Source organism: Arachis hypogaea, chromosome 8, assembly GCF_003086295.3.
Source record: "Arachis hypogaea cultivar Tifrunner chromosome 8, arahy.Tifrunner.gnm2.J5K5, whole genome shotgun sequence".
NCBI classification, from domain to species: Eukaryota; Viridiplantae; Streptophyta; class Magnoliopsida; order Fabales; family Fabaceae; genus Arachis; species Arachis hypogaea.
Genome location: NC_092043.1, coordinates 34,815,916 through 34,840,684, shown reverse-complemented (window position 1 = coordinate 34,840,684; position 24,769 = coordinate 34,815,916). Strand labels below are relative to the sequence as shown.

General features: G+C 31.9%; 3 protein-coding genes and 1 long non-coding RNA gene across 5 annotated transcripts; all 4 read right to left on the bottom strand.

The window, feature by feature from the left end:
- Positions 1–105: 105 nt before the first annotated feature.
- On the bottom strand, positions 106–2,009 carry LOC112707181 (adenylate-forming reductase 06235). The gene has a single exon (XM_025758811.3). It carries the CDS (start codon positions 1,965–1,967, stop codon positions 312–314), a length of 1,656 nt encoding a protein of 551 aa, XP_025614596.1. The 5' UTR covers positions 1,968–2,009; the 3' UTR covers positions 106–311.
- An 8,506-nt stretch (positions 2,010–10,515) lies between these two features.
- LOC140174844 (uncharacterized) lies at positions 10,516–16,585 on the bottom strand. The gene is made up of 2 exons (XR_011864800.1): positions 16,162–16,585; positions 10,516–10,878 (listed from the first exon to the last, which is right to left on the bottom strand). It is a non-coding gene; the product is annotated as an uncharacterized lncRNA (long non-coding RNA).
- A 1,408-nt stretch (positions 16,586–17,993) lies between these two features.
- On the bottom strand, positions 17,994–18,835 carry LOC112707180 (signaling peptide TAXIMIN 1). The gene is made up of 2 exons (XM_025758810.3): positions 18,573–18,835; positions 17,994–18,340 (listed from the first exon to the last, which is right to left on the bottom strand). The coding sequence occupies exons 1-2, from the start codon at positions 18,680–18,682 to the stop codon at positions 18,217–18,219; spliced, it is 234 nt and encodes a 77-aa protein (XP_025614595.1). The 5' UTR covers positions 18,683–18,835; the 3' UTR covers positions 17,994–18,216.
- Positions 18,836–19,353: 518 nt separating this feature from the next.
- Positions 19,354–22,494, bottom strand: LOC112707179 (uncharacterized). Of its 2 annotated transcripts, none has more exons than XR_011864799.1 (7): positions 22,058–22,494; positions 21,604–21,845; positions 21,404–21,500; positions 20,496–20,679; positions 20,319–20,400; positions 19,865–19,969; positions 19,354–19,791 (listed from the first exon to the last, which is right to left on the bottom strand). XR_011864799.1 is itself a non-coding variant. In XM_025758808.2 (7 exons), the coding sequence occupies exons 1-7, from the start codon at positions 22,457–22,459 to the stop codon at positions 19,720–19,722; spliced, it is 1,149 nt and encodes a 382-aa protein (XP_025614593.1). In that variant the 5' UTR covers positions 22,460–22,494; the 3' UTR covers positions 19,354–19,719. The 2 variants fall into 2 exon arrangements, 1 of the variants encoding a protein (XP_025614593.1); XM_025758808.2 differs by having other exon boundaries at positions 19,865–19,934.
- Positions 22,495–24,769: the final 2,275 nt, after the last annotated feature.

The window sequence follows — 24,769 nt, the reverse complement described above, 5'->3', positions numbered from 1 at the left end:
GCCTTCTATTGTTGATTTTTTTTGTTTCGAACTAGTCTCGTGAGTATTTTCAAGAACACAAGAAAGAAAAAATTTGTGCCCGATCACTTTGACATGCAACTAATATTCTGAACAAACTAGCTTTCCAATTTATGTTGATGAAAAGTGGGAATTGAGAAACATAGTCTTGCTGTATTTTACAAGTTTTATGTTCAATGAACAAAAACTATTTTCACTCTAATGCTATCTGCTTGATCCAAATGCTATCTGCTTGATCCAAAAAAAACAAGAGTAAAAGAAATGAACACCATTCCCCTTGAAAAGTTAGTGTTTCAGGAGTCCCAAATTGGACCAAAAGCAGGAATCTTGGCCTTCTTGCATGCTCTAACAACATCTTTGCTACCTTGAGGGTTGCTAGTAACAATAACTACTTCACAATTCCACGTAGTAGCACCTTCCACACTCATCTCACCCACATTAGGCCTACCACAAACTCCAGTGTCATGAACAATCACTTTCTCCTTTGGATAATTTCTTACCAACTCAACTATCTCCTTTCCAAAGTTTGTTTCAATATCCTTAGCCACCCAAATCAGGTACACATCAACATGATGTTGCCTTTTCTGCAATAGGAATGACAAGAAAACACAGATTCCTGATCCTGTTGCCACCAACAACACCCTTTTGTACAGTTTCACTAGGTAAGTTAGCCCTGCAAAGTGCAATTTCCTTACCCAAAGATGGTTTGGTTTTGTTGAAACTAATGATCGTGTGAAGTCACCAACCGCACCAGCTAGCATCATGTGTTCTTTCTTTCCATCAGATATGATCCCAAATGCATGCCATTCAGATAAAGGTGATGGACTAATTCTACCAAACAACCCTGCTTCAACACCACCTTCAAATTTTATGATTGTGGCATGGCTTGATGCCGTAGAAACACGAACCGCTACCTTTCTAACGGTTAACCAAGGAAGGACTATAAGGATTGTGATGGCTAGAGTGAACCATGATTCTTGGTTCTTGATCATCTTAGAGATGGTGAAGTGATAGGATTGTGAATTAGGATCATAGCTTATAGACAGAAGAATGAACAGCCAGAGAAGGATGAGAGCTGTCCAGCCGGCGAACCGGTGCGTGCGCTCGAAGACATTGTGGTGGAGGTGGCGGACAAGAGGGAAGGCGGCAAGGGAAGAGAGAAAAAGGAGTAAGAGGATGACAAATGCAACAACAATGATCTCAGTGGAAGTTTTGTTTTTGTTTTTAATAGTAAGGACTAAAGAAAAGAGAAGCCATGATATGGAAGAAACACCACAACTACTGTGGATTCCTCCAAGGCTTTGAAGGAATGAGGTTGTGGAAGTTTTGATCCTGAGAGGAACAAAAGGCTTCCCAATAGTCTTCACAACCAAATAGAAAAGAATTCTGAGTGTTGCTTCACTTCTGCAGAGTGTAAGAGCTAGAATGTTAGCAATGGAGAAAAGTGAAGCCTTTTCCTTTGCATATGGAAAATGCCCTGAAGCTGCAAGAGATAATGCAACCATATTCAAGGCCAAACAAACAAGGAATATCCATTTATACACTGTGAAACCTTGATCTAGAAGAATAATTGAAATCCTTGAACTATTAGCTTTCTTCTGTTGTTGTTTCTCTGCATCTTGAGTACCTTCTGCTATGAACTCTACCTCAACATCATCATCATCATCATCATCATGGTCATCTTTGTCAGCATCAATGTCGATGTCACAGAAGTGACTGCTGGAACGGCTTCGACCTGGACTAACGGCATACATCCGAGGAAGAAGCTTGAAAGAACTGGTTCTTGTCCATGGAAGCCAACGCCATGATCCATGTGTTGTTGGTTCTGGCTTTGGAATTGGTGTTGGTGGTGGCTCTATTGCAAAAGGGTTGCTTCTATTAGCATTGATCTCAAATGGCACCCCTCTACAGCTTGAGAACCTGGCTATCTTCATCTCTGTGCCACCCATGGTGTGAACTGATAAATCTTTTTGCTTGAATATGAGACAGTTATAGTTAAATTGATCTCACAACACAGCCTTTCTTTTATAGCTGCAATCTCATAGAACAGTTAGATAGAGTAGTTGAGCTCCATAAAGTTGTTTTACATATGCATTTACTTATTTAACTTTACATCAGCAAAAATAACTACTTTGTATATTTACTGCGTGAATAGTCTTCAACATAATAGGATATAATTGAATGAGTGTGTAAAATATTTTCAGTGTATCGAAATTATGTTTTTAGTTCCAAATTCTTTAGTGGCATTTGGTTATTGAGATAGGATATAAATACAGAGACAGAAGGAGATTTTGCACTTTTTAGTCTCAATATCAAACATCAATTAGTTATGCTATAATAAGTAGAAGTTTACAAAGCAAAACCATTTAATTAGGAGGGAATGTCAAATTGTCAACTATTCACACTGCAATAAAGAGTGTCACATTCTACATAGTTAGGCCTCTTTAATAAGAAAATTCCATTTTAGTCCGTTGTCATCAGAACAAGCATTTAAGAAGTTAACCATTTAAGGAGGCCTCTAATATGTAAGATTCCAAAATGTGGTTACTCTAAAATATTTATGTTTGACTTTGTTAGTTATATTGAATAGTGATTTTAAGTTGGTTTGAAATGTAAACCAACTTTGTTGGTGTGAGGTAGGGAGAAAGAGATGGTAATCCATGTTTTGATGATGTGGATGTGGATGTTGTACTTATTTGGGATAAACCGTACCTTTATGCTTGCTGAAATGTCTTTCATTCACTCTTTTACATTTTTCGTGAATGAATTATCAGAGTTAATGCATTTTATCATCACAGAAGCTACTTACTCTGATTCTGTTCTCTTCTTTTATCTGGTTTCTCTTATTTTAATTACATCAATTTAGTATCTTAGTTTCAACACAACTTTGTGGAACATGGATGATATAGTGGGGGTAAAGTAAATGAAATTACTAAATTATTGAGAAAAGTTTCGAACCAAAATATTTCAACTATAACTGATCAAAACTTTCTTAAATTGATTTTTTTTTTAAATAAGTTATTTTACTCTCTTGTTACTGTGGGTAACCGGAGATTAATGAAATGGAGTCGTTGGGTTGGCCCAATCGTGTGATGGAGGAAGCCTCTGTCCAGGTTTACGTCTGGAAGTCTCCGTCTGACTTGTGTGTGTGAAAGAATGGGGGATGGTACCTGCAAAGACACTCCGATGTCTAAATCAGCAAGGGTTTAAGCAAGTTTTAAGAGTATTGGAACTTAGAGATACCTGAGGGTGTCAGTGTATTTATAGTAGTGAACCAATAACCACCGTTGAAATAGTTCCACCTTTTTAGAAGGATAACCGTCCATTTATCTTAGGGAAGTTGAGATATAGTTCTTGGAAGTGTGTTAAGAGATTTTAGAGGGCAGTTACTTTTGAATAAGTATTATCTGCCTGCTATCATTCGATCCCGACTTCTTTAGAGCAAGTCGTCAATATATCCGACTTCTTGAGAGAATGTCGGTGTTGAGTGAGGGTCAATCTTTGGATTGGGCCTTTTATTTAAACCTGGGCCTTAGTGTTGGATCAGAGTATGAATAGTGCCCCTACTCGAGTACAATCTCTTTTCCTTAAGAGTTGGATTCAAGCATTTTAACTCGGGTTTGTAGCCGACGTGAAATGAAAACCGACGTGATTTTTAGAGCCGACGTGTTTTAAAATTTTTAACAGTCGCGTCTAATCAAACGTCGCGTCCATTAGGATTTTTCGCATTTACACGTGGGAGTGGCAGTTTCATTGGTAAATGTGCGTTTCTTTAATGATTGCATCGTTTTACCACTATGTCCCTAGTGCGTTTATAAATGCTTTTCCCTCTCTTTCTTTGTTTACTTTCTTAAAAACTTTTCGCCTACACACTGTTCTGAAAGAAAGCTTCTTCCTTCTTGGAGTGCCTTGCTGTCGTTGTTTCTGCTTTCTTCCGCGCTTATTAACAAATGTTAGCCTTTCCTTTCTCCTTTTTATCTAAATACTTTATCTTTGCGTATTTAGAGGAGTTTTTTGCGTATCCGTAGTGAGTTTGCTGATAGGTCTAGTGATTTTACTTTGGACTTTTTAGAGACCCTATTTTTTATCTTTTTCCATTTTTCTTTGTAGGTCTCACTGTGTCTTTTTACCTACTTTTTACTGCCAAGATGTCTTCTCTCGAGTTTCTTTCACAATGGGTGGATGTTACAATCCTCGGAGAAAAACTTTTAGTGGATTCCAACTATCTCTCCGAACTTCGCATTCATCATAGTATTTACTTTTTAGAGAAGGATGAACCTAAGTATGAGTTGGTCGCCCCAGGTCCTGAAGACTGGGTTTACTTTAGGAAAGCTACTGATGCTGACTCTCCTTTCTTTTTCATGTATGAGAGTCTTTTAACCCGCCTGGGAGTTTCTCTTCCTTTCTCTGACTTTGAAATAGAAGTTCTGAACCATTGCCGAGTTGCTCCAACTCTACTTCACCCCAATTCTTGGGATTTTATAAAAATCTACCAGTTTGTCAATCGAGAACTGGATTTTCCGACCTCTTTGAGGATTTTCTTTTATCTTTTCCACATGACAAAGCCCTTTAGTGGGCAAAATAACAAACAACAGTAGATCTCTTTCCGGGCCATCCAAGGTCGGAAAGTTTTCAACCTTTTTGATAAATCTTTTCATGATTTTAAAAACTTTTTCTTCAAAGTTTAGGCCGTTGAAGGTCACCACCCCTTTTTCTTGAATCAAAATTCTTCTCCCCGTTTTTCCCTTTACTGATTAGAGGCCTCTCCTGTAGAGAAATATGGCCTGAATGATTTAGATGAAGTGGAAGAGGCTGTTGTGGAGTTCTTCCGAGAAATTTGGAAAATAGCCCCTTATCTTGATACAAAAAAGTTTCTTTAGTGGTTTTCAAATTTTATAAAGGCTCAATTAAATAGTTTTACTGTCGCTTTTTTTTTTTTTGAGATTTGGTTAATATTAAATTTGGAATTGATTTTTGGTGTAATTAATGAGAGAAAATAATTATAAAAAAATTAATTGTGCTAATTATATTAAGAGAGTGATTTATACTCTCTTATCGATACAAATATTATTGATCATATATTTTATTTATTATGTATAATATTTTGGTTACCTAACATTATTCATTACTAAATTATTTATACTTAAAATTTTAACAAATATAACTGAATCATCTTAAATTGGGTAAGTATTTGATTTGGTTTAACTACAATTTTCTTTTATCTGATGCTCCTGTTTAACAAAGAGAGGGATTTCTTGCCAAAAACATCTTGGTTGAAAATTGTGTTAAATAGTTTATAATAACTTAAAGGGTATGAATTTGTGGAAGACACATTGAAGAATATGCCGGAGTTTAATAAACTTTAGGACAGAAATACAGATTTGGATTAATAAATTCAAGTTTGTAATCTCCAACACAGATAATGTTGTTAATTGATACAACTATCTGCACATGTAATGTAATGTAACCAAGTTTGAACAAGAAATTCAATCATTGTGCATGGTATTTAGACACCACACACACACATTTATACCCTTTTTATATGTAATTAATTTCTTGCCATGTGATATGCAATGTTGTTGAATTCTATATCACATAAACATTGTGGTTCTGCACTGTTCATAAGGTGAGAATGACCTGAAAAAGTAAAGTTTGGTTCCATTCTTCATATAGGCCACAGTCTCAGTCATGATTCATGATCATGGAACAACATAACAAAAGAGTCCAGCTTTTTTTTATTATTAACAATAAGACTTAAAACTCAAAAGAAAAACAAACTAAAACACAAAGTTTTTGAAAATGAGATACCCACAGAATGAGCAGCAAGAAAAGAGATATAAAAAAGTAAATTAAAGAGTCCAGCTTTTCCATGTATGTCATTTTTTTCTACACACCAAATATTTCTAAGCTTATTTTGTAAAGGATGGTGCATAAATTTTGATCCTTTGAAATAAACTGGTTATGTCAAATTCACTTAAAAGGAATGATTATTTGGTGACTTAGAAAGTTAGAATACTTAAATCTAAATGCATCAACATAGTCTAATGACGTGAACTTAATAAAATTATTGATGTAAACTTGTATTGAAATTACCGACTAGCTAGCATAATTTTCTCGTATTAATAACTATGCATCTCTTTTGTGTTTAGTAAATTTTTAATAATAAAATTTAAACTTAAGAACTTATGCATACCACCTGAATTCTTGTAAGTAAAGCCACTTCTAAGGGGTTGAAAAATAAGAAATTCTTATGAGTGGCTCAATATAAAAAAACGGTAGTTGTTACAATACTGGAGTTTTAAAATTTTATTAAAAATTTATTTTAATCCTATATTAATTTGGTTAAACATATAAGTATTGGTAGGATCATTAAACAATTAATATATATTAAAAAAATGAATTCTTTTTGAAAAATTACAAACATATTAATTATAATTTATACTCTATATTTTTAATAAATGACAATTATGATTACTATTAAAAATTTAATATGTTCTATTATTAGATAAAATATAAGTTAACCAATTAATACATACTAAGAAAATTAATTTATTTCCATATTTTATCTTCTCTGCAGCACATACAAATTAAGCTCTATATATATGGTGCATTTACTTTTAATAATTTATGCATCAACATTAGAGGTAGAAATAAGTCAGGTCAGGCTAACTTTGCTCTTAACAGGTCTGACCTGTTATGTAGTTAATTAACTTGAGTCTGACCTGCAATTTGTTATAAACTTTTTTTAAAGTACTAAGTCTGGCCTGTTATTTAGTCTTGCCCGACTTAAAACTTGTTAAAAGACCTGATAATTTTTTTATATAAAACTAAAAATATTATTTTAAAAAAAATTAATAAACATATTTATATGTAATATGTCATATTTAATATTTATAAAAAAAATTAAATTTTAAAATATTTAAAATATACAAAACTATTTATAATTAAATATAATAAATTTAAAATATCTCATAATTTTGTTAATAATAAAAAAATTATTTATATATATAATTATGTATTAATAAGTCCAGACAGACCTGACATGCCAATAAGACTACTTAGTGAGCCTAGACCTGACCTATTAACATAATAAGACTTTTATAAGAATCTGAGTTTATGCCTATTTTATAATAGGTCAAGTCTGGTCAGGCCAAACATAAGTCAGGCTACAGACTTTTGGCAAATTACCTGACCTTTTGCCACTCCTAATCAACATAAAATTTATATTTGTATAATTGTACACATATAATTTATGGATCACGCTTTATTTTGATTTTCCCAACTTTACTTTATAATTTAATTTTAATATATGAATATCTAAAATGTAAAATAGAAAGTTATCCAACAAAATGTCTATAATAACGTTAGTGATAATAACTAAAATTATATTTTGATTAACTTGATAAATTATAATAAATAAATTTAATTACATAAATAATTATATTTTTTGTCAATATATTATTGCTAACATTTTTATTTTGTCTATTCATTATATTAATTTTGATTTAAGGTGCTCTTTACTAATTTAGCATATTATGAGATATCAAATAGTTAGTAGGAATTAACAATTTTGATTTTTTTTCAATTAACAAGAAATTTGAGATGAAGTTTGTTAATTTGACATTAATCCAAAGAACTATTAAGTTTAGGGTTTAATTCAGTAAAATTATCTAGATATTAAATTTTATTACTAATTATGATATTATTTGTTTGACTAGTTGTTCATCTATATAAATCAGTCATTAACTTTGACAAAAGATATTTTGGTCCTTAAAAAATATAAATATTATTTAAGTATTTGATATGAATTTGTATCAATAAATAGAGAATTAAGTAGAAATTCAAAAAAATAGAATAAAAATTTCTAGAATTAGGGTCAAATAATTAAAGAAAAAAACAGAATTTTTAATTACCTCATAAATACTACACATTATTACATCATACTCATCATAAATTTAAGTGTTATAAGTTAACTTGAATCTAATTCCAAATCAAGTCCCATAAATCACTATGGGATTATATATTTAGAATTTAGAAATTAGCTACATTAAATAACATACTTTTTAATGGAGATATATCACAAACAAAATTATCATATTCTTGTAGTTATAGAATAATATTTTAAATTAATATCTCAAGAATTTTACCCAAGTTTTTATGTAGATTGCTCAATCAACCTCTACATTTATCATTAGCGACAAGAGTATTCACAAATCATATTGGTTCGGATTTCAAAAAAAAAAAATCATACCAATTAAATTTAATTGGTTTATATTTAAACTGTTTTTTAAGTGGACTTAAATCAATCCAAATCCATTAAACTCAGATTAGATTGGTTTTTGGTAATTGGGTAGTATCCGACTAAAACTGAAATTAAAAAAATTTAAAAAATGTCTAAATACTATAAATATGTAATATAATAATGAAAGAAAGTAATAATTCAAATTTAAATAACTATTATTATTTGAAATACCCTAAGATTGAGAGATAAAATTGTGTATATATTATTTAAAAATATTTTATTTATTTATTTTAATTAATATTAAACTAATTGGATAATTGGGTTGGTTCAAATTTTATTATCCCATAACTAATATCCGAACCAATTAAGGTGAAGTTTAGGGTGGTATGATTCGATTATCTTTTGGGTCAAAAATCAGTATAATCGGATTGGATTAATTTTGGACGAGTAATTGGATTATCCATACCTGTAAACACTCTTAATTAGTGAATTAGAAAAGAATTCTACAACAAAAAAAAAGACTAAAAAAAAAGTAAATGATGGTTGAAATAAGATTAGGATTAGAAAAAAATTATATATATATATATATATATATATATATATATATATATATATATATATATATATAAAAGGTAATCAGATCAGTTCGAGTTCGCGGAACCTTAAATTTGATAACCAAACGAATTAAGGTAATCAGATCAGTTCGAGTTTGCGGAACCTTAAATTTGATAACCAAACGAATTGAGGTTAGTATAATCAGTAAAATCCCATTTGACTCAATACTTGTCGGGTATAAAATTTAATATAATTAAATCAGATCGATTGGATTTAACTTTATTGAGTTTGGCACAGAAAAGACCTAATTACAAGATAGATTTAAAATAGTGTAAGAATTTAATTGAAAACTTTTATAGTTAATTATAAATTTAGTGAAATTATAAAAACTGACAAAATAATTTAACCTTACAATGAATACTAAATAATGTATTTAGATCTATTAAAGCCAAATACAAATTTCTTCTTTTAAATTAATAAAATAGCTTTAATTGAATAACTAATATTTTTGTCATTTTAAAATTATCTAAAAGTGTATTGTCATCTTTTAAAAATCAAATTTTAATTTTAACATTATAATTTAATTAAACAATAATAATCTTAAAAAGATATTTTGGTCATTTCAAAATTAATCTTAAATAGTATATTTTTATTTTTTAATATTTAGGACAAATTTTTAATTTTTAAAACATTTAAAGACTATAAATACTAAATAGATATTGTAAACTTTTAAGTTTTAACGTTACTCTTTAAAAAGAGTACTTTTTATCTTTTTAAATTTAATATAAATCTTTAATCTTTAAAATAATTCAATAACTCTAATTTTAAAAGAGTATTTTTGTCTTTTTAAATTTTATTACAAATTTATTTTACTCTTTTTGAAATTAAATTAAATTTTCAGTTACTTTTAAAAAATATTTTAATTTTTTAATATTAATTCTAAAAAAATATTTTTATTTTTTTATTTTTTAGTTTTTTATTTTTTTATAATTTTATGATAATCTAATAGGATTTTTTTATTTTAATAAATAAAATAATTATAATAATTACTAAAATAAATAAATTGAAAATTTATTACTGAAATAAATAACTCTCTCGTTTACAATGTAAATAAAATAAGATGGGACAAATTTTCGGCCGCTATAAGATGTGTAATTCTTGGCATTCTCCACACACATTTTATATCTCTTTCTTTTCCGTTTTTCTCACAAAAACAAGGTAACAATGGCCAGTAATCAACAGCGTGTACATAGTTGTGTGTTTACCCCAATTGTCGTATGAGAAATGACGACAACATGGTGATATTTGAGTGTGAGAATTCGATACTGTTACGGACTCGGCGTGTAAATACGTTGTCGGAGTTGAAGAGTTTAATATTGAGCAACTTCGGTGGTACAAACGTCTCCCAGCCTTATCTCGTTTACAGTGTAAATGAGATACATGCAAAATTATTCCATTTACAATATAAACAAGATAAGAGAAGATTATTTATTTTGATAATAATCTTTTAATTTATCTATTTCAGTAATTATTATAATTATTTTATTTATTAAAATAAAAAATCCTAATCTAATATCAATTCAAAATAAAGTAACGTAATCTGATTTGACAATGGTTCAGAATTTTTTTGCCGCACAAAAACATTTGTTTTTAGTATACTAGCCCAACACAAAAATAAATGAAAATAATAATGATAAAAATAAATAAAATATAACTTTTTTACTATTCTGTTTGTGGAGTTTCGATGTTCCAAGAGTTATAAGAAGTATTTAATCGGTCCCAAAAAAAATACCAAAAGTACTTATGAAATTTACGAACACCGACAAAAATACTCATAAACTAAAGAAATTAACGTTGTATCAATGAAAGATGGATTTTATACGACAAAAATATTCAAACCCTAATTTTTTGTTGATTTTTTTTTATAAAATTCTCAAACTACTCTCATCTTCAACCTCAACTCCACCGCTACAAATCCCTTATTTTCTCCTCATAGCTCCATTGGCCTTTCCCTGACCTTTTTCATCGCACTCAAATCACTCCTTCTCCACTCCACTCGAATTCTGTTAATTCATTATAAATCAACTTGCATCACTAGAATTTTCATGAAGAGTTTTTGAAGTCAAAATGGTCAAAGAAAAAGCAAAGTTTTAGTTGAATACAATAATCATCAATTTGCTAGATATTGCTAGAAACTAACATATTGGAAGTTTGAAGATTTTTGAAGAACATTGAAGAGAATGGTACAATTACAACATTCTACAACATTGAAGAAATTCAAAATCAAATTGAATTGAAATTGAAGACCAAGCAACCTAAATTAGAAGATTACAGAAACTACATAAATATAAGTTGAAGGAAGATTCATGAAGACAACTCATAGCATGGTAGTCATTACAAAATTGATTTGTGATTCATAAATTATTATTTTAGTAGGAAGCATTGCCTATATAAAGGCACATATGCCTTGTGTATTGTATGTGTGTTCCATAAATGAAATTGAATATGTTTTGAAATATTAGAAATTCTCTCCTTAGTATTATGAGCGTTAGTGAGTTTGAGAGATGAAAAATATGATAGCGTCATTTATATGAGTGAGTGATCCTAGGGCCAATATAAGTGGGTATTATACTTACAGTTGGTATCAGAGATGGTTAATCCAGCGTCTGGTGTTTGAGACTTTGTGAGGTGTGAGAGAGTTCTCACATAGTTGTTTATTCATAGAGTTGGTATGGCAAACACTTTTAACATTGTGTGGTCCGGTCCCAAGTTAGATGGGAAACTTGATTATAGTTATTGGAAGACTTTGATGTCTACCCATTTGAAGGCCCAGAACTTATGGAACTTCATTGAACCGGGTTTGCAAGAAGGAGCAGATGCTGCCCAACAAAGGAGAGATCAATTGGCGCTATCTCAAATTCATCAAGGAGTAGATTATACGGTGTTTGGCAAAATAGTAAATGCCAAAAGTGCAAAAGAAGCATGGAACACGTTGAAGCTGTCATACAAAGGTGTAGATAAAGCTCAAAAAGCAAAGCTACAGCCTTTGAGAAGAGAATATGAAAGGTACGAGATGTCTAGCTCAGAAACTGTTGAGCAATATTTTACTCGTGTTATAGACCTTGTCAATAAGATGAGAGTCTATGGAGAAGATACGCCCGATAGCAAAGTAGTGGAGAAAATTCTTCGCACCATGCCGATGAAGTATGACCATGTGGTGACTACGATACTGGAGTCCCATGATATGGATACCATGACGATTGCAGAGTTGCAAGGAACCATGGAAAGCCACATCAGTAGAATACTGGAGAAATCGGAAAAATCAACCGAGGAAGCCTTGAAAAGCCGAGTGAATTTTAACAACGTTGCAGAATCAAGCCGTACACAAGAAGGACGAGGTCGTGGTTTTAATTTTCAAAGTAGAGGCAGAGGAAGTTTCAGAGGTAGAGGTCGTGGCAATTACAACCAAGGAAGTTACAATAATTTTACACCACCTAATCAAGGAAGAGGTGGAACGAATTTCAGGTCTGTCAACCGAGGAAGAGGACGAGGTAATTTTTATCAAGAAAGAACCAATTTCAATTGCTTTCATTGTGGAAAGTATGGACACAAAGCAGCAGATTGCAAATTCAAAATGGTGAATAACAATCAAGCACACGTTGCAGAAAATCAGCATCAAAATACTAATGACAATCCGGGTACTCAGACTTTATTTTTTACAAGTAATTCGTGTGCTGAAGATGAAAATATATGGTACTTGGATAATGCTTGCAGTAATCATATATCTGGTAGAAATGAGTTATTTTCTTCATTAGATGATTCAGTTAAACTATTATTGAAGTTTGGTAATAGTACAAAGATCCCTATTGAAGAAAAAGGGAACATACCAATTAGATTGAAAGATGGTTCTCTGAGTTATATTTCTGATGTTTTTTATGCTCCTGAACTTGATTACAATTTACTGAGTATGGGGCAATTATCTGAGAAGGGATATAAGATGATAACTTATCATGGATATTGCACTGTATTTGACAACAATGGAAGGTTCATTGATAAAGCAAAGATGACTTCAAACAGAATGTTTTCGTTAAAAATTCAACATGTTAATCCCTCTTGCATGAGTTATGTGATACTTGATGATAACTGGTTGTGGCATATGCAGTTTGGGCACTTTTATTTTTCTGGCCTAAACTACCTATCAAGAAAAGGACTTGTTTCTGGTCTACCACGGATTCATATTCCCAATTGTGTTTGTGAGATTTGTCAACTGGGAAAGAAGCACAGATATCCATTTACTACATGAAAGTCATGGAGAGCTAGAAGATTACTTGAAATTGTGCATTCAGATCTCTGTTCTGTAGAAGTTCCAAGTAATGGTGGTAGCAGATACTTTATCACTTTTATTGATGATTTTAGTAGATATACATGGGTATACTTTCTAAAGCAGAAATCAGAAGCATGTGATGCCTTTAAGACATTCAAGGCATTTGTCGAAAAACAAAGTGGCTATAAAATCAAAATTCTCAGAACAGACAAAGGAACAGAATATCTTGCGTGTTCAGAATACTTTAAGCAACACGGAATTCAACACCAACTAACAACTAGATACACTCCTCAACAAAATGGAGTTGCTGAAAGAAAGAACAGAACCATCATGGATATGGTTAGATGTATGCTCAAGTCAAAACAAATCCTAAAGAGTTTTGGGCAGAAGCAGTTGCAACAGCAGTTCATATTTTAAACAGATGTCCAACGGAGAGTGTTCGTGATAAAACACCAGAGGAAGCTTGGAGTGGAAAGCGACCTTCCATTCATCATTTCAGAGTCTTTGGGTGTATTGCTTATGCCCACGTACCAGATCAATTAAAGAAGAAGTTAGATGACAAAGGCGAGAAGTGTATCTTTATTGGCTATAGCACAGACTCAAAAGCATACAAGTTGTACAATCCAGTATCAAAGAAAGTGATCATCAGCAGAGACGTGACGTTCGACAAGAAAGACATATGGGACTAGAACACAAAGACAGAAAAGCATCCGATTATAATTTCAAATACATGTGATGATGAAGAAGAAAGACAACCTGATGCAACCAAGCAACCAGAATCATCTAGAAGACCTCAAAGAGAGAAGTGACTACCTGCTAGATTAGCAGATTATGAAGTTGGCAATGACAACGATTCGTCCGATGAAAAAATCATAAATTTTTCTCTATTTTCATATTGTGAGCCGTTAAACTTTGAAGAAGCCTCTAGAGATAACAATTGGAAGAAAGCAATGGATGAGGAGATTCATGCCATTGAAAAGAATGACACATGGGAGCTGATAGATTTACCAGCAGATAAGAAGTCGATTGGAGTAAAGTGGGTTTACAAGACTAAGTACAAACCCAGTGGTGAAGTTGATCGTTTCAAAGCAAGATTAGTTGCAAAAGGATACAAAAAAAACCAGGTATCGACTACTCTGAAGTATTTGCTCCTGTTGCTACATTAGACACTATTCGTATGATTATTTCACTCTCGGCTCAAAATAAGTGGAAGATACATCAAATGGATGTTAAGTCTGCATTTCTAAATGGCACTTTAGAAGAAGAAGTGTATGTTGAGCAACCTGCAGGATATGAAGTTTTTGGAAAAGAAAATAAAGTTTACAAATTGAATAAAACTTTGTACGGGTTAAAGCAAGCACCAAGAGCGTGGTACAAGAAGATTGATTCTTATTTTACTCAGAATGGTTTCAAAAGATGTCCATTTGAACATACTCTTTATATCAAGTTCGTTGAACCTGGAGATATCTTGATCGTGTGTCTTTATGTTGATGATTTAATCTTTACTGGCAATAATTTGAAGATAATTGCAGAATTCAGAAAGGCTATGATAAAGCACTTTGAAATGACAGATATGAGTTTGATGTCTTACTTTCTTAGCATTGAAGTGGTTCAAAGAGATGATAGAATTTTCATTTCTCAGAAGAAATATGCAAATGATATTTTGAAGAAATTTTAAATGGAACATTCAAAGCCAGTTTCTACTCTAGTCGAAGAGAAGTTCAAATTGTTGAGAGAAGATAAAGAAGGAGCAATAAATCCTACATATTACAAAAGTTTGATTGGAAGTCTAAGGTACTTGACTGCAACTAGACCAGATATTGTGTTTGGAGTTGGTTTGCTTAGCAGATTTATGGAGGAGCCTTGTACCAACTATTTGCATGCGGCAAAGAGAATTCTTCGATATATCAAAGGTACTTTAAATGATGGAATTTATTATGAAAATACTAATGAAGCAAACCTTGTTGGCTACACTGATAGTGATTGGGCCAGAGATATAGAAACAAGAAAAAAGTACTTCAAGGTTTGTATTTCATCTTGGTTCTGGTGCAATTTCATGGTCGTCAAAGAAACAACCAGTAGTAGCACTATCTACAGCAGAAGCAGAATATATAGCAGCAGCAAATTGTGCAACACAAGCAGTTTGGCTAAGAAGAATTCTTGAGGAATTGTACGAAGAAACAAAATACTCCAACAACAATATTTTGCGATAACAAGTCAGCTATTACACTTTGCAAAAATCCAGTATTCCATGGAAGATCAAAGCATATTGATATTCGATTTCACAAAATCAGAGAGTTGGTGAATGAAAAAGAAGTTGTAATCGAGTACTGTCCAACTGAAGAACAAGTTGCAGTATCTTTACAAAGCCATTGAAGACAGAGTTATTTTACAAATTGAAGAAGATGCTTGGAATGAATAATTCTGCAAGCTTGATTTAAGGGAGGCAATGTTAATTCATTATAAATCAACTTGCATCACTAGAATTTTTATGAAGAGTTTTTGAAGTCAAAATGGTCAAAGAAGAAGCAAAGTTTTAGTTGAATACAATAATCATCAATTTGCTAGATATTGCTAGAAACTAACATATTGGAAGTTTGAAGATTTTTGAAGAACATTGAAGAGAATAGTACAATTACAACATTCTACAACATTGAAGAAATTCAAAATCAAATTAAATTGAAATTGAAGACCAAACAACCTAAATTAGAAGATTATAGAAACTACATAAATATAAGTTGAAGGAAGATTCATGAAGACAACTCATAGCATGGTAGTCATTACAAAATTGATTTGTGATTCATAAATTATTATTTTAGTAGGAAGCATTGCCTATATAAAGGCACATATGCCTTGTGTATTGTATGTGTGTTCCATAAATGAAATTTAATATGTTTTGAAATATTAGAAATTCTCTCCTTAGTATTATGAGCGTTAGTGAATTTGAGAGATGAAAAACATGATAGCGTCATTTATATGAGTGAGTGATCCTAGGGCCAATATAAGTGGGTATTATACTTACAAATTCCTCCTTCTCATGGCCTTCCCCATCACATTCACAGCCTTCATTTTTTACTCCCTCTTCATTGTCTCCATGCTCTTCCTCGGCCATCTCAAAGACCTTTAGCTCGCCGTAGAGCATCACCCACTCTCTCACACAAGCCTCCCTCGTTGGCACCCTCTTGCACTTTGGTGTTGCTGGTGTCATCGCTGCCGCCGCCTCCGCCGCCTCAAACCTCTTTGGTTTCAGTGACAAAGCGAAAACAATTGGAGACCTCCTCGATGGCAACATCAGCGTCGGACCGAACAAGAGTTCCAGGACGCGGCTGAAGACGTGCGGCAGGAGACGGAGCTTCTTTCCGGCGACAGCTGTGGCGCCGACACCAAATTGAATGGTGATGTTGCGCTTTCAGAGATAGACGAAATGAATCTTTATGGTGGGAACTCTGAATAGTAACGCAACAGAAAATTACAGTGCTAAGATTAACAACAGAATCAACCAATATTAACGAAGAATAAGAGAAAGAACCATAAAGGAACATTTTTGAATCGTTTCAGTTATTTTCTCCTTTTTTTCCTTAATTTGGGAGTTATTTTCTCCTTTTTTTTTCCTTAATTTGGGAAGCTTTTTTTGTGTGAAGGTGGTAAAAGAAATGGGAAAGAACTCATTATATTAGATTTCTCTGCTAGGAACTAGTCGAGGTCCTCCACCATCACTATTGATTTCGGCCTGGTCTATTGTAGGAGTAGTTTTGGACTCCATGACAAGGGTTTTAAAGATGCAGATTGGGTTATGAAAGGTTGGAAAAGTGAGTTGAGGTTGAGGGTGGAGATAGTTTGAAAATTTTATTAAAAAATAAAAAAAAATTAGGATTTGGATACTTTTGTCATATGAAACCCATCTTCCATAGGTACAACATTAATTTTCGGTTTAATTATTCTGTTGGTCCCTATAGTTTTACCAAATTTTTAATTAGATCCCTATACTTTTTTTCCTTTCAATTAGATCCCTACATTGCTTTAATTTTGTAATTAAGTCCTTCTTAGTGTAAAAAATATTAGAGTTAACTGAATATTTATTCGCAAATTGAATGTATTTATAATTAAGAACTTAATTAAATTTTTGACCGCATATATTTTGGTAAAAATATTATGTTAATTTTAATATTTTTAACATGAAAAGGACATAATTACAAAATTAAAAATAGTGTAGGAATCTAATTGAAAGGGAAAAAAGTATAGTGACCTAATTAAAAATTTGGTGAAACTACAGAGACTAACAGAGTAATTAAACCTTAATTTTCTTAGTTCATGGGTACTTTTATTAGTCTTCGTAAACTTTACGGATACTTTTGGTAGTTTACCCAAAAAAAAAAATAAACCAACCTCATACAAATTTTCCCAAGCCAATTTTAACTAATCTAGTTGCCTTACTGGCAGGGAAGGAAGCAGGAAGGATCTATTTACATTTAAATTATGGAAAGGTCAATGGTTCCAGCTTATCCTTTTGTTTATTTATCATTTGTTAAAAGAGAAAAGGTAAAAGACAAAGTGCCATGTACTAAAATAAAAGTGCCAAAACAACAACGAGACTCTTTTGTGTAAAGTTCTTAGTCATGAGACAAAGTTCTGTGATGGCACCACTCGGCACAACATAGTTGAGTTGTTGACAATGGACTCATGATGTAGAAAAAATGGCAATCTTTCCAGTCATCTTTATCTTTTATAATTGTTGACACAATCAAATCCATTAGAGGTTCTTCAACTTTCACAACTTTGGTTTCAGTTCCAAATTACAAATCTAATTCAAATTCCTAATATAGTACAGTAAATATCTAGGCAATAGTGATCAAGTTCTTCCAAAACAATAATCTCAATTCATTAATATAAATATGCAGAAAAAAAATCTACCAAGAACGAACTGGTCAATTTACAGGAACAAGATACCACGCAGATTAACAATAAATCAGTAGTAACATGGAGTTTCAAACTCTCATACCCAAAATACAGAAAAGAAGATAAAGGGGGAAAGTGAAACCAACACAGAATCAAAAAACAAATCTAAAACTTTGTTCACTTAACAGGGAATCTGAGAGGTGAACCACTCCATAACATGCAGTGGAGCCTTGATCAATTCCAAAGCAAGCTCCACTATAATCGTCACACACAAGCAGCACGGACATATGCATGTCAACAACAATCTGCACCACACACATGTACATATATACAAATACATATCAGCTATTCAGCATCAATTGAAGTTTCGTTTTTTATAGCATAATCATGCAATTAGATCCAAACCCATTTCCCATGTAAAGAAATCACACAAACCCATGTCATCAATTTTCTATTTTAAGAAAAACAAAAATTGTATGATAATTGAAATTGATGAAAGTGAAGAATTTTACAGAGACAGAAAGAGGAATATCTTACCCAACGATCCAAATAACAAGACCAACGATTGAGATGAGGAGGCAGAGAAAGGCAAAGGGGAGACCCAATAGAAACCCCAAGGGCCTGCACTCGCCATCGCTGTTGCACATTTTTTTTTATTTGTTCTCTACTATGATGTTCTTTTCTTTTCTCTTATGTCTGAGAAAATAAGTAGGTGTAGGTGTAGGTGTAGCTAGACAATTTATGTTTTGCTTGGGAAGAAAAGAGAGACACGTTTATTTCTGGCTTCAAGTAAAAGCAAATTGGAGTCAAATGATGTGGCTAGTACAGCAAATTTGCCAGGAAAGGAAAGTGATAAATTTTCCGGAAATCTGTTACCCTCGAGTACAATATTTCCCTGTCTCTGGAAACCTATTCGGGTCCCTGAATTTTATAGCGTACATTTTATATTTATTTTTTGATAAATTGTTAACAATTCATTCATAATTGTTTTTTCTTTTTGTCGCGTATTTGACACGTTTCACTTGATAGCTACAAGAATCTTGTGCAGCTCATATTGGCTTTTAAGAGATTCTCTTTTGGTCCTTTTCTCAATAATTTGTGTGTACAAATCTTTTTGCAATTAGAATAGCCACCCAGGGCTTGTTCTATTACCTGCCAATTATACAAGCATATAAGTATAAACCCTTTTCCTAAAGTCCATTATTAAATTGTGTTTTTTTAAGATTATGGGAGTTTATATAGTCTTTGCCTCCTCACATCTAAAATTAACCAAAGCTGTAACAAAAGAATAAGGACCTTTGGATGCACACGGCACTCAGAAAACAAATAATACGGACTTAGTGTTAGTCATTGACTTCATTCTCCACTAAGATGTTGCTCCAACAACCAAGACCTTTATAAAATTGTTATTTACATCATAATCTAACTGGTGTAACGGAACATAAACAAAGTGAAATCATAATCCTGTTCCCCCATTTGCGTATGCTTTCTCAATTCTCAACGATCATGGATGGACACGTGGAATATCAGTCAAACAATGTTTGCTGATGAAAGAATTGCATCATGGAAGTTCATCAGTTAAAGTGCATAAATTATATGACACTGTTGGCGGCTTAGTAGCTAGTTCCAACACATCCTGGCGGCTGAAGAAAGAAATAGTTCATTTTATATTGTGCCAAGATTACTATTGAGGTGGCCTATTCAAACTTGAATTCTCACTTTCCATAGCAATGATGGAAGCCAGCCTCTCATAAACCTGTGACAATAAGTCCTGCTGCATCAACATTAAGCCAAGAGGATAGGAATAGCCAAAGATGGATGTTACTTACAGCTGACAGCTGCTTTTTCTTGCCATCATCGTTTTTGTCCTGATCGCTTGTAGTTGTAGATGCATCATACCTAGACAGGAGAATTTAAGCTATATTCTATGCCCTCTTAAGCCATGAACATTGAAAGCATACAGTGTGTATTAGAGGTGTTATATTGTTTAAGGATAGGTCATAAATCGTAATTCACAATAGATATAGTATTTATAAGTACTAGGAAATTCACACCTCTTAAAGCTAGTTTTTAGAGTCTAGTTAGACTAACATAACTCAAATAGTATGTTTGGTTTTTTGATTGGATATTTCTAAACCATGGTTTCAGCTTTACAGCTTTGGCCCAAACCATGGGTTTCAAGATTCAAACAGAAAGCCAATCAGCTGACCAAAAAAAAAAAAAAACAGAAAGCCAACCATGTTAATGGTAAAAAAATAACTGCAAAAATCTGCAGGTTCTTACCAATCACGGGGAATGCCAGCTTCCGCACGAGCTTTATAGTTGAAGGGACCCTTTAGTTCCACATTGTATTCCTTTAGCAAGTCTGCATGGTTACAGAAAAAGATGATGTTGAAGCTTGTGTGTTGTTAATATCTATCCAAGTAAGCACACACGGTGAAATTAGACAGGCTTCCCAACCTTTAAATGTGGAGTCTGGGGCACAGCCCAATTTTTCACAGACAGAAACAAACCAGTAAACACCAACTGCTACATGTGCAACTTCCTCATCAGCAATTCTTGCTACAATTTTAGAAGTCCTGTTATCTCCAAAGCCAACCAGTTTTTGCACTAGGCGTGGCCCGGCATCAAGTCCTCTGGCCTCCTACGATTCAATAAACATAGATTTATGATTTATAAAATCAGAATCATAATGCATAGCTTTTCTTCTATCCCTGTATTATGTGACACAGAGAAATCACTTCAAGGCAACTTATGAAACCTGAAGCCTTTCTAAGAAACGCTAGTGAAAAGTTACTTATAAAATTCAATAAGCAAAATGCAAACCACTAGTGCAAAAGAATGATGGTCAACTCATGTCAATCATCATACTCATACTGCTTTCTCCTTCTTAAACTGATATTGCATTGATATCAGTCTTCTGAGTGCTATCAATACACGTATATCTTGATTTATCTTGTCTATGTAATCTGTGGTTACTATCATAGTTTGAATAGCACAAATCCTCTAGACTAAGACAAATATTTATGAAGCTCATAACTTCATAAGTCATTTGCGCTTCTACAATTTGAATCAATATATGAGCCAAAAACAAATGTTTGTATTAATGATGTTTAAGCAACTTGCACATGAAAGTAGTGGCCAGTAAAAAAAATGCAGTGTACCATGGAATTTAATTTTAAACCGGCTCGTGGCAGACTTCTCGTCACATATTTTATAATAGAGGCATGATACACATTAACAAAGAGGATAGATTTGTGAAAAAGGCTGCATTATGAAATTTATTAAGTAGTTTTTCATCAAATAGTACCAACAAAAAGCCAGAAATATTTCACGTTAGAGGAAGATTGAGGTGGCAAAAAAGGTACCTGGACTAGTGGGATCACTGCCAAACGTGCAGCGACATTGTCAGATGATTTCTCACATTCTCTCCAAAGCAAATTGTGAGCTGGCATATCTCCATATCTAGTTTAAATGTAAAAAATGAGAGCAGAAAATCAGCATAATCAATGAGAATAGAGTCCTAGACAACAAAATGAAGTAACAACAAACAACCACAAGCCCTTACTTAAAACCCAGCTCGGCAAGCCTCTGTGAACACCATGCGAAATGACGACTCTCATCATCAGCAACATGAGCAAAGTCAGCAAAGAACCCCTCCCCTAGAATATCACTATAGGGAGAAAACCGAACTACAGTATCCCAAGCCAAATCAATAGCATTGAGCTCCACATGGGCAAGATTATGAAGCATGTAAGCATTCAGAGGCAAGCCTGAATCCTTGGGAGCAGGAATTTCCTTAGGGGAAACCTTAAATCAAAGGAAGAAGAACTTCATAATCCACACATCGTCACAAAGGAGCACAAATGCTTGTAGTAATTCGCTATACTGTTGAACAATAATGAAAGCAGCTAACACTTAACATGGCCTAATAATGAAAGTAAATTTGCACCGAGAAAGCTAACAGGGGAATTAAAACAAACAGGTAGCATGCAATATAGAGAGAAAGATGGGAAGCGAACCAATTTAGGATTTCGGGGTCTGGCGGGTTTAGGTGGTGGTTGGGAACGGCCAAGGGGGAGGTTGTGGAGGCGCCACGTGGAGTAAGCCAAGTGAGAGAGTTGAGACTTGGCCACAGGATCGGTGGTTGAGAGAACAATGGAACCAAGCTCAGCCAAGGTAGTCGCTTCCCGAAATGCGGTGTGGAAGAGAGGGTCGGGGTCGGGGTCGGGGTCGGGTATCGGGCCGCGTGGGCCCCAGGCACGGTGGTGATTGAGAGGGCTTTCCCTCCATGCTTGGAGACCAGTCCAAGGTGTAACCTTGCACGAAGAAAAGGAAGTGCGTTGGAAATGAGAGAGAAGGAAACAGTGACAATAGTGTGGGGCTGAGACCTGCATCCCTTGGAGGATTCTCAGACGCATCATTCATCACATTAACCAACTTCCATTCCTCTCAAACTGTCATAACCAACTACTATCACTCCTATTGGACGGTTTCTTTTGGGCCACTAAATGATCTGCAATCAAAGCCCAATGTGTTCTTTTCTTTTTCTTTCGTTTCAGGTCCGTACCTTTTTTGTTATTTTATTATACGGTGCCCTCACCACTAAAAAAAAAAAAGAACATTTAAATTAGTTCAATCTAGTTTATAAAATGGAGAAATGCTACTTCTCCTTTAATTTTTAACATTTATTCAGCTTTTTTAAAGATTTATTATTATTTAATTAATTTAAAAATCTATTTTTATATATCAGTTCAAAAAATCAGGAAAGTTATTTATTTTTATTCTCTCTTTTTTTGACGACTAAATAAAAGATAATATTTAAAGGATATCTAGTTATACGGTATAAAATGTAATTATAAATCGATTTTTAATTTAATGTTTGGAACGTGTCCAAGAACCAAATTCTTAAAATAAGAAAAGAATCAATTCGTCGCAGATCGAAACTCTATTTAAGGGTTTGTTTGCTTGCCAATTAGTTAAAAAATGGAATTCAAATTCTCGACACTTGCTAAAATAGATTAGTAAGTTAACTATTAGACTAACCCAACTTAGTTAAATTTAATATTTTTTTATTATTATTTTTAATTATCAATCTAATTTTTTTAGGTTATTAATTCAACAACATATTTTTAGGCCACTTTTTTAAACGTTAATGGCTAATTAATAACCAAAAATAATAACTATTGCTGGTCTTCTAGTATTTATCTTCTTAAAATTACTTTAATGATTAATTATTAACTAATGTATGTATCCGTGTACAATGCATGAAAAATATTGATTTTTTAATTATATCTAAAGTTTATTTAATAAAAAATTATTATTATTTGATATATTTAAGCTTATATTTTTTTAATTTATGCAAACACTAAATAAAAATATAAAACAAATAAATTCACAAAATAATTGAATTAATTAAAGAAAAAGGCATAGTATACAATAAATTAATATCTTAATTTTTATGAGAAATGCGTGTACATATTTTTTTTTGTAAATATTCAAAATTTTAATTTATATCTGCAATATTGATCATTGTATATTCATAAATTGTATCTTTAATTTTATATCAAATATAATTTAAATATTATTTATATTAAAATTTTTATTCAATTATAAAAAAAATAAAAAAATACTATTATTAACAATAAAAAAATACCAATTGATTAAACACAACATCTATATATTTGTATTATTATACATTTTTTTTTATTAATATTAAAAAATCTTTCACTCTGTAAAAAAAGTTATGATTGAATCCCAATAATCTTTATAAATTATTATTAAACGTATGGACTTGTACGTTAATTGATTGTGTTTAATAAAAAAATAAGACAAATTAAATTAATTGTCACTTTAGAAATGTATAATAAAATGAATAATTTTGATTATGCATGATTTGTGAATAATTTAATTAATATATAATAATAATTTTAATTTCTTTTAAATATTAATGCATTTATACTAATAATATAGTAAGAATAATAATTATGGTGCGTATTATGATTGCGTAAAATATTAACAATTATAATTATAAATTTATTTAATAGTAATAATGATAGGTTTGATCTGTTTTAAAATATAAAAAAATTAATTAATACTAAATTAACATTTAAAATGACTGATAATTAATATAATTATATATTTATTATAATCATTAATGGTAGCTATTAACTTAATATATTTTATACCCATGATCACTACAAGAAAATAGAGTTATTTTGACATTTTATTTTTTAACACCATAATTAAATGTCAAAATTAATATATATTTTTGACAAATATCACAAATGTCAAATTTTCTATATTTTTTTGACGAAAAATTTGACCGTAGAAAATTACTCCTCAATTTTGACACTCATTTGTTTTCAATTTACTCTATTATTTTTTTCTTCTTTGGGCTCTGTTAATTTTGACATCACATTGCTCTCAATTTAGGATTATACTACTCATTCTTTATCTTCAAAATCTCAATTTATTCTTTAGTTTCAAGATCACATCTCATTCTTTGTTAAAATTTTTTGTTGAGAATATTTTATAGTCAATAAATGTCAAAATAAATAGTATTTTTGACAATTAATAAGTATCACAGAAAATATGTTCTCAAAATTTTATAACAAATTATTTTTGACAGCCAATATTTATCAAAATAAGATTTAAATTTTTTTCACAATCGCTTATATGTTAAAAATACTATTTTTGACAAAATTTTTATTAACATATTTTCATAGTTAAAA